Consider the following 11240-nt stretch of genomic DNA (forward strand, 5'->3'; position numbering starts at 1 on the left):
TTTTCGAAAACTTGTCTTTTCGTATCCGATTGTTGTATTCTGAATCTTTAATGCTTTGTCTATTTTTAATGAGTTGTATTGTGATTGAGCTAATCGATTTTGTTTGGATTTCTGCTTTGTTTTCTCCGAGGTTCAGTTGAAGGAACTTTGGGTTTCTCAGAGAAATCGTGTGAAGGAAATTTAGACCACGAGGCTGGAGCAGCTCCAGGTTAGGGCAACTTACCTATTAGCTAATATTGCATGATAGGCGTCGATAAATTCGACTTATGCTTTACTTTGGTGTTGATTATGATGATGAACTAATGTTATGATGTTTTCCATAACTTATGATATTGAGATGTTATTGAATTGTGCGTTTTGACGCGACTTCGGAATGGGAAATCATTGAACTGGTTATAGTTGATGTTTCGGGTTGGGGAAACAACCCTAGGCAAGTCCAAACGTGGGGTTTGAGACTTAGCCATTCGTTGGTATTCGTTTGTAAACTTAGACTTTCCCCGGGAATTTCTTTTGGAGGGTTTTTTTGGAAAACTTAGAATGAATAGAATTTTGAAAACTAGAGAGTTGGGAAACTTAGACTTTGAGAAATAAATTCATAACTTGACTAATTCGATTCGAAACAATTTTTATTAACGATTAAACATAGGAAAACTAAAAGGGAAAATAATTGCGAAAGACGGCGAAAAGTCGACTTTTGATGTGGGTTTTGGAGAATTGGTGGACACCTCGGGGGTGAGCCACGGTGATGATTGAAAGTCACCGAGTACTCTAGTACTCTTGTTGTTGGAGTTGTGTTGTATTGACCGACACTAAACTCTTGGGTTTTGAAATTGGGTTTAAGCTAAACACTTGTGTTGTGAGGACGATTCGATGTTTGGCTAACCATATTGCATCATGCATCATTTGGTGAAGAACGGGAATGCTTCATCATTCGGTGAAGAACGGGAATGCTTCATCAAGAGTGAAGAACGGGAATGCTTCACTAGTAAAGAACGGGAATGCCTTCATCGAAGAACACCTGAGCGTATCTTCGGCATAGCGGGCTGATCCGACTATGCATGGGTTTGTAAGTGACACCCGAGCGGAAATGGTTAAACACTAGGCCGGTGTTAGGACTGACTCGATGGTGCCCATCCCACTTGAACCATCCGGATCATATTGATTGCATTTCACGCATACATTCACTCTAACTGGAATTGTATGCTATTTGATTTATTGAAGCATTGTTAGAGCCAATAACATGCTAGGATTATCTATATGTATATATATCAACATATATATCTATACCCGAAATCACATGTTGAGTGTATAATTACTTATTTCCGTGAGTTGACCCTAGCGCTTTGGCTTTGGTTTCATGTTTGTGTTTGGGCGGTCGGCCTGCTGCCAGATGTCGATGGCCGACTGGTTTTCGATGGTCTCTCCCTCGGGGGGGATCAGGTTTGAGTTGGAGGACCGGACTGACGAGCGTGGACGTCTGACGAAGGGAGTTTTACGACGCATGGAGCTGAGCTTCAACTTGCCAACTTCAGTTCGCTGTGGACTCGGTACTGGAAGGGTAGGTTTAGGCAGGCGTCATATTTTGTGTAGAGCTCTGATTCGTTTTGCTTTTGGGACAGGGTAGGTTCCCGACGCATGGCTTTTCGTGTGGTTCTCTTACTGAGAGATCACAGTGAGTCAGTCGGACTGTAGGGGTCTTTGCCTAGGCCATTTTGAGGCTGAATTTCTCCTAGTGGATTGTAATTATAACTTTCTCACTCACACTTCTAGATCTGTATATATTTGCCTGCGGGCACACTACTTTGGAGTCAATGCGAGTGCGCGTGACGTGGGAGTGCAGCTGAGGCTGTACATGTTTATATTTGATGTACATCGATTAGTTTAGTTTGTTGGGTTATGTCTTTATTTTCAATCGCTTTAATTTAAAGGAATCAACCGAAACGAAAAAAAAAATTACATGTTTTCCGCGTAAAGTTTATTTTTAGTTACTAAAGTGACACCTGGAAATCGGGGTGTTACAGTAACCGCTTAGATAAAGAATGTCACTGAATTTCAAGCTTGTTATTTCTCAAATGAGCTAAGAGTCCCTTACAACTGGTAGCCGCCCCTTATTTATAGGCTTGGGGTTGGACCCAGCGCCCCTGATCGCCCGTGGTGGGTCAGTTGGGCCTCTTGGGGGAGCCCAAACCCCCTGATTCACTCACCGCCCTGAGGCAAGCGCCCCTGGGCGAGGGCTCCTGGGTCTCGCCCAGTCCAAGGTAATATAGATTGGAATAGATTGGAAGAGAATATAGTATAACTATAATAATGAAAGACTCTAGTTAAAAGAGACTTGGTACATTTACACTCATTTTATCTTTCATCTCATCTCTACCAATTCTATCCTTTGTATCATCTATCTTATCTTACATTTATTTCTCTTCTATTTCTATCTATCTTTTGCGGGTAAGATAAATTTACTTGTCTATCTTATCTTTTGCTTTTTTCTATCTTACTAATTGTAAAGTTAAACTATTCTAGTCATAAAAGAAATTATACTAAATTTTTTATTTTCTAAGTGCAACATTGAACTAAAATACTAGTTTTAAATACTTAGTTACCAATAAGTATATATTAAACAAATCGGGATGTTACATATTGTTCGCTTGCACACTTTGAATTAAGGAAATGCTGCAATAGATTTTTTAGATAAGTTGGGGGCTCAGTCTTTGGTTGAGTTTTTTCTCCATGATTACCCTTCTCTGGGTCTGACTAATATCCTTTGTAAGGATTATCAGGGTGTTATTATGTGACACCCGGGGCCGACGAGGCGGGGAGTGATCGCCAAGTGAGGCACTGGACACGACACGGATACCGCGACACGGCTAAAATCCAAAAAGTTAGACACGAGACACTGCTATATATACACACACACCTTGGTATATTTATATGAATCTCTTGTCATAAAGCTTAGAAAATTGCTTTGAGGTTTTCTTTGTAAAATGGCTAACTTGTCTACAAAAAGAGCTAATCTATCTGGTTTTCACTCTCTTATTGATCATCATCATTGAAAATGTCTTTGACTCTAGTTCTTCAAGTGATAAATTAGCAATTTTTTTCATGCTTCACTCTTAAAATAATACAAGTGTCCTAGAGGTGTCCAGCCAAGAAAATGTGCCGGCTTAAGTGTTCGAGCCGCAAAAAAATGCATTTTTAATCGGACACCGCAAAAAAACACATGTAAGTGTCATACGAGTGTCGGTGTTGTGTCAGTTTTCGACATCAGAACACCATATGTGAGAGGTGTCTGTGCTTCATAAATTCTCTCTCATCTTCCACTTCCGCACTCAAGGATGACAAAAGCAAGGCACAATTTTTCAAATAACTCATTGTAGACTTCGCTCTTTCTATTCATTTACATAAGACACCTCATATGTATCTTACCTAACAAACCACTTATCATCTTTCATCTCCCACTTTTTCCCTCACAGAATGTGAAAGCAAGAGAACTTTTTTCAATTTATTCATTTTAGACTCCACCCTTTCTCGCTTATTCACATAAAACATCACATACATACTTGTATATTCAGTTATTTGGTATAAAAAAAAGAGAATCCATTAATTTGGAGACTGGATCCATATCCTCGGATTCTTTTCAGTGAAAACGTTTGTGTTTTGCAAAGTGTGTAAGTGTAAATAGAGTGTTGGATTGGTAAAGTAAAGTAGTAAATCAAAATAAAAACAAATATTAAAAGGAAATGAAAATCACAAAGAATTGAAAAGATTCTTCACGCAGTTATATGTCACTTGAATAAGATGGATGTGTTATTTTTTAGGGAGTTTCTTCAAGTAGTAATATGCAGACCCTTATTACATCGTACTTACTACTATTTATAATGAAAATTATATACTAATTATAAACTGCTAAGTTATAAGATCTTCGCATGTATCACGCAATGTAAATAACCACTTAACAATTGCTTCATTTCCTATAGATCGTGTAACTACTCCCTTGGTGTTTCCATGTCTCTAGCTCAAAATATGCTCATACTTCACTGGATGTTTATGATTTTCATTTGGTCTTGGAAGAATGAGGCTTCGAACTTCAACTTGGAACTTCAACCTGATACAAACACTTAGCAAATTTGTTGACTGGAATCCAAAAACTCCCTCTAATGGCCTTGACCTATGACGAACAAATGTCGCGGGTGCGTGCCAAAGTAATAAAACTTATTAGTGCAGTACAACATGTAACACTATAATCGTTCTCTCCAGGATTCAAGTGGATTATAAAATTAATTTAGAGTTGAAAGCAAGTAAAAGAGGAGGGTGTTGGTTGGTCAATTGTCAAGCACTAAAATAAAAGGTTGGATTATTAGATAAGTACGACTCTGTCCATTGGGAATTTCTCTACTACATGATGAGTAGAATGAATTTTAATGAGAAATGGATTTCTTGGATAAAGGCTGCATAGAATATGCTAGTGTTAGTACTTATTAATGGGAGCCTAAGTGAGGAGTTTGATATGGGAAAATGAATTCGTTAGGATGACCCAATTGCCACTTATCGACTCCTAATAGTGGTTGAGCACTTAAATGGATTACTGAAACATGCAACAAACTTTAACAAGTTTACTAGGTGTAGTTTTGACAATAATGAAGGGTTGGAGGTGTCTATCCTCCAATTCGCAGATGATACCTTGTTTAATGGAGAAGCGATAAGGCAGAATGCTTTCACTCTAAAGTATATTCTCCGCTAATTTGAAATGGCCTCAGATTTGAAGTTCAATTTCCATTAGAGTAATTTGATGGGAGTTGCAGTGGAGGATAAAGAAATGCAGTGCTGGCGGCGATTCTAAATTGCAAATTGAAGTCCCCCTTCTTGTATTTGGGGATCCAAATTGGTGGAAATCCTCGCATAATGGATTTCTGGAATCTGATTCTATCAAAGCTTCGAAGCGGATTATCTAGATGGAGGAGGAAAAACTTATATTTCGGGGGACGCATTAGTTTGATCAACAACACCTTGTCTTTGATACTTTTCTTCTATCTCTACTTCTTTTGAATGCCTACAAGTGTTGTAAAGGCCTGCAACCAAATAATGAGAAGCTTCCTATGGGGTGGTGAGGAGGAGGCCCATCAGAAAATAGCTTGGGTTAAGTTGGACTTTGTCTCTAGACCCAAGAATCTTGGGGGCTCTTGGCATAATGAATTGGGAGGACTTAAATAAAGCCTTACTTAGCAAATGGAGATGGAGTTTGTGCTTGGATAATTATAGTTTATGGGCCAGAATAATCAGATCGAATTACAACATTTAGAATGAGACTGTAAGAGGATCGCATAGAAGGCATGCATCTGTATGGTGGAGAGGTTTCCAGAAATTTTGTTTCGATGCCCCGAAAGGAAACTGGTTTAATGAAGGCATTATAAGAAGGATAGGTGAAGGGAACTGAATTAGATTTTGGCATAATACCAAGACAGGATTAGAGGCCCTATCAATGAATTTTAAAAGATTGTTCCACTTAATCACTCGATCAAGCATATGAGCTACATGTTAAATGTCAAATGGAATTTGAACTTTGTTGGCAAAGGGATCTTATCGATAGGGTAAAGATGTGATTAGATGAGTTTTTAATTGAAGTAAGTTCGATCCACCTCAAGAAGGGAGTGTCTGACGTGTGGATTTGGAAGAACAATACAAGTGAAGGCTTTACTATCAGATCAGCTTACCTATTAATCAGAGGATATGAGAAGCCCAAGCCCGATCTTTAAACATATCTGGCAGATGTTACTCCTCCCAACATCAAGGTGTTTGTTTGGAGGGTACTATGCGGACGAATCCAAACAAGAGTGGACCTCTCAAAAAGGGGGATTACATTAGCCCGTGATGATTTGAAATACCCCTTTTGTTTGGCAGTAGATGAATCGGTGGAGCATCTTCTTTTCTCAAGTCAATATGTTTATGATGCGTGGAAAGTTTACTATAGATGGCTGGGCGTTGTAACAATACTCCCTTGTGAGAGGAAGGCACATTTTTCACAACATATTCATGGAAGTTGGAACCAGAAATAGAGGTGAGCGTGGTGGGAAAGTTGGAGTGTGGTGCCTAGGATAGTTTGGATTATGAAGAATAAGATGGTCTTCTATAACGAGACGCCAGATTGGACAAATGCTATGAATGTAATCCAGTGGAGGTCGTGGAACTGGATCTCATCAATTGAAAAGGATTTCGCTGCTCCCTCTTTGAGTGGATTTCGAATCCATGTCATGTGTGGCCTAAATTGGACACCGGAGGGTTTTCACCCAAAGGAAAGAAATCTACTATCTCAAGATTCAGAAACTACAGACACTCATGAACCCACAACTCATAGTTCTCTTCCTAATCTACCCAGTGTATTTCTATGTAGTATATCGACCTTAGTATGAGAGCTCCTCTCACTTTCCTCAGCCACTTCCACAGAGATTGGTAAGAACAACAACAAGTAGAGTTTTAACACCCAAGAACACAGAACTCAACCTTGCCTTATAGAATTAATGAGCAAGGTGAGTTCACCACGAACACAAGGACTAGCACAAAACCACAACCCTATAACATTTGATCTATTACACTCAATAGCTTCGGTAGCCACCACGTTTTAGGTCTTCACATATATATACTTCAGCAGCCTCACTAGGGTTTTCCAAAACGCTGAAGCAGTATTCCAACAGTAACAAATCAGAATGCAATCTTCCATAAATGTTGATTGCGTTCACATGTCAATCACCATAAACACAATAGGAATCAATCCCTTAATCAGAGATTATTCCAACAATAAAACCAGCCCATAAAATAGCTACTTAAAGCGTAAGTAATGACAATAAACTCTTCACCAGATTTCCAGGGCACACATAAGCACTCCAAGTCATGGACTGATGTCCTGTGCTACACAAAGGCAGATGGCACTACATTCTTCAGTCAACATCATTGTTTCATCAACCTCCTTCAAACTCCTTCTTTTGCTCAAGATGTCCTTCATAAACTTAGAATAAATAGGCATTTGTTCCAAATCATCGGAAAAATGAATATTGATATCGATTTTCTTGAAAACATCCAAAATTTTGGAAAACTTCTTGTCCATGTTCTTCTTGGCCAATGCTTTAGGGAACGAAACCTTGCTAGTTTTAGGAGTAAGATCAACTTTCTCTCTCTCTCTCTCTTTGATAGGGACAATAACCTCCCCCTCAACTATCTCTTCACTTTTTTCTCCCTCTATTTTTTTCTTCAATTCATTCATCACTCTCCCACTTCTAGTGGTCATAGCAGAGGCATTCGATAACCTAAGGTTTTTATTTTTCCACCGATTTTAAATTTCGGTTAAACAGTGCTCTAGGAGCAAAAATAGCCTTTTTCATACACTCTCGACGTTAGCCGGGTGTGGAAATGGCTCGTGCTATCACTTAAACTGACTATAGTACCATCCTTAGTCATTTCCTGAACTTTCTTCTTCATTAAGCTTTTCAATTCGTCAGACATTAGTTAGGTTCCTCTCACACTTACACGACAACCTAGGCATGAGTCGAAATTAAATTAACTATTCTAATTCTAAAAATGTGGGTCTCACAGTGATTGTGAGAGAAAGTGAGAGGGGCTCTCATAATTAAGGGGAGGACTAAGTACAAAACATTGGGTAGTATAAGGGGACATGGGTATTAAGCAAGGTTTGCTTCTGCAAAACCATTGTACCAATACGCTAATAATGGATTTGCTTTCTTGGGTGAAAACCCTCCAAATGTAGGTGATATTGCACGAAACTGGGTTATCATCTCTTTGTGTTAATCTTAATGTCTTATTGATTTTATTACTGAACTGAATATTGTGTGTGCCATATGTTGTACACGATGTCTTGGACATTAAGTATAACATTTTTCCTACTGTTGACGAAATTTCATAGAGAAACCCACTTCTTGTAGGAGCAAAACCTAACACCAGAATGAAAAAGAACCTCCCTAATGAAGGAGAAGGATCCCCCAAGGGAGAGAATGCCCCAAAGGGGAGAAGCAGTCGTTTGTTGAGTTAACCCTAGTGCAACAGTGATAGAGATAGAGCTAATAAAGTAATACACAAATTCGTTAATCTCTTGAATAACAACAAAGTCACATGGGCTAAGCCCACATTGAAGAGATTGGTTTCAGTTGGCCTATGCTTGTAGTACGCTATAGGCCCAATTGTATCAAAGCATTAGAAACTCTAAGATATGTCTTCAGTTCATCACAATTATTATTCATTATTGGAATGGAATTTAATTAACATTTGAAAAGTTGATTAATTAACTTAAATGTAATTTCCACATGAAATTAAAATTCTCAACTTAATGTCCATCATTAATCGGTTGCCCAAATAATAATGCCAATTCCCTAGCATTATCATCAATGGTTATAATGAAATTTTCATATTTCCCAAAGGAATTAATTTATTTTTGGAACATTATTCTATTGAAATTATTTGCCTCAAGACCTTTCCTTTTCCGGGATTTTATTGTCCAGCATTGCCAATCACCCTATCAAAATTAAATTTTATGAATTAACAATTTTTATCGTAATTCGGACAATGACTATTTGAAAGTATTTCCTTAAGATAATTATAAGCAAATCAATAAAAATCTCTCATTAAATAATTTTAATACTTTGTATTCTATTTATAATATTTCTACTTTCCATTATCAAAAGGATCGTATAAGAGCCACAAAGAAATCCTAGGTCATCCATTGCTCTTTATCTGCAACAATGTCACCTTACTCATCCATTGCTCTTCTTATGCTTTGCATTTTCGGAGTTTGCCTCACTGAGTCTCTAAGTAATGGCTTCAGCGTTGAACTTATCCATCGTGACTCTGTAAAATCACCATTTTATCGTCCAGCAGAAACACACTTCTTACGAGTTTCCAATGTAGTGCGTCGTTCCTTCAAGGGTGCCAGTCCTTTTAGAAAAACTTCTTCCCGTACAAATACTATTGAATCAGATGTAATCCCAACCACATTTGGTGATTACATCATGAGTTTTTCAATTGGTACTCCACCGTTTGAGGTTTATGGTACTCTTGATACGGGAAGTGATGTTGTCTGGATTCCGTGCAAACCTTGTAAGTCATGTGATGAAAGAATCAAACCTTTAATTTTTTATCCTTCAGAATCCAAAACCTACAAAACCTTTCCTTGCTCCTCCACCACATGTCAATCTTTAAAATATTACACCACGTGCTCCTCTTCTTCAGGCACATGTGGATATAGAATAGAATATATGGATCAAACAAAGTCACAAGGAGATCTTAGTACAGATACGGTTACCATGAACACCACGAATGGCTCCTCTGTCTCATTTCCTAGCATCTTGATTGGATGTGGACAGGACATAACTGGGATTCAACATACAAGACAAGCTGGCTTTGTTGGCCTCAGAGACGGACCTTTGTCTTTCACAACTCAATTGGGTTCTTCCATGAAAAGAAAGTTCTCCTATTGTATGGCGCCTTTATCTTTGGCGTTTAATATCTCAAGTAAACTAAATTTTGGTGATGCTGCTATTGTTACTGGACAGGGGACTGTCCCAACGCCCCTAATCCTAAAACCCGACTATACACTAACATTGGAAGCAATTAGTGTGGGAGATAAGAGACTTGATATAGGGCCCTCCTTTGGGTCTAGCGCAGAAAATATCATAATCGACTCTGGCACAACATTTACATATTTGCCCAATGATTTCTACAACAAGTTGGAATCAATAGTGGCTGATATTGTAAGTTTAAAGCGTGTTGCATATCCATATCCAGGTCACTATTTGAAATCAAGCCTATGCTTCGAAGGCTCACTAGACACATTGAAGGTTCCTGTTATCACTGCACATTTTAGAGGTGCTGATGTCACGTTAAATTCTTTCCATACTTTTCGTCCAATGAATAATCGAGTTGTGTGCTTTAGTTTTGCCTCGTCTAAAGATTTTGGGATTAATATCTTTGGGAACATGGCGCAACAGAACTTTTTGGTTGGCTACGACTTGCAAAAGAAAATTGTCTCCTTTAAGCCCACAGACTGCACAAAGCACTGAGTGAATGGCGGTCTATGTTTCCCAACATTAGTTATTATTGAAAAGTAAAACTATAAATTTATTTAAAAAAGGTATATCATGAAAATTGTCTCCTTTTATATTAGTTTATATTTTTTCTTCTTTATTGTTTGTTTGTTTTTAAACCAATAAAAACAAATCTTAACATTTATTACAAGTTAGTAAATTTACCTCTGCCTCGTACAAGAGTTATAAGTATTATATATATATATATATATATATTACGAACATGTAACTTTTTAAATTTTAATCATAGGCTCTCTTAAAACCATTAAAAATAATAAGAATGAGAATATATTTAGTGAAAATGTTATTAAGGTCTTTATATATATATGATCCAATTTGTGTTTACAACAAAAGCTTTATTGAATTTAAAAAAGAAACATGAGAACAACCCTCTCAAGATATATATAGGGTAGTATAGAAGATCATGTTACGTCCCCCTTCCAAGAGTGACGACTTCACCCAAATTCTATCACCTTAGGAGCGAGCGACGCGATGTTTTTTTTTGTCAAGTTACCGCTAATCCTTGCTAATTATGTTCAAAGCTCAGGGACTACTAAGACCGTCTTCAGTCTAAGAGTTCCCTTCTAACCCATCAGATGAATGACCATGAATCTAAACCAAACATATAAGTGACAGAATGCTAGCATCACACACACAATAATGTTCACATGACAGAATCAAATAGAGTGTTCAAAAGAGGACACACATATCCCCACTAGGCATCATAGAATCGAAACTAAGTAATAACAAGAACTGATAGGAACTTGTTCGGACCATACGCTTTACTCCCCATTCATCTCCTCTTATGGATCCTCTTCCATCTCCCCGCTGTTTCCCTCCGCCTGCACTGGTACCGGTACCCTCTCCCCCAAGCCGTCTGCTCTCAAGAACCTATGACGATAAATCCGGGCGTCTCAGGAAAAATTGGGTGAACGCACTTATTGGTCTATCTGCAAGTGTACAGATACCTCATGGATTTAAGCCTAAAGCTTGTAAGTTTCGAAAGCAATAAAATTCTGAAATTGAGTTTGTTTGTTGCTGACAAAGAAATTGCAAAAGAGCAATAGTTAAATGTTGAAATTATCAATTGATGAAAATGTCTTGGGTTATCGATCATCTAATCCACTCAAGTCTACCTATCCTATGCATGTGAAACCT

At 38.0% G+C, this 11240-nt stretch overlaps 1 protein-coding gene across 1 annotated transcript; it reads left to right on the forward strand.

Annotated features, from left to right (window-relative positions):
- Window positions 1-8741: 8741 nt before the first annotated feature.
- Window positions 8742-10058, forward strand: LOC130725293 (aspartic proteinase CDR1-like). Its single transcript, XM_057576536.1, has one exon. It carries the CDS (start codon window positions 8742-8744, stop codon window positions 10056-10058), a length of 1317 nt encoding a protein of 438 aa, XP_057432519.1.
- The last annotated feature ends 1182 nt before the right edge of the window (window positions 10059-11240 follow it).

Source organism: Lotus japonicus, chromosome 6 (genome assembly GCF_012489685.1).
Source record: "Lotus japonicus ecotype B-129 chromosome 6, LjGifu_v1.2".
In the NCBI taxonomy this organism is placed as follows: domain Eukaryota; kingdom Viridiplantae; phylum Streptophyta; class Magnoliopsida; order Fabales; family Fabaceae; genus Lotus; species Lotus japonicus.

Bases quoted from the DNA above. Each gene is read 5' to 3' on its own strand.
- LOC130725293 (XM_057576536.1), top strand. From the start codon at position 8,742: ATGTCACCTTACTCATCCATTGCTCTTCTTATGCTTTGCATTTTCGGA.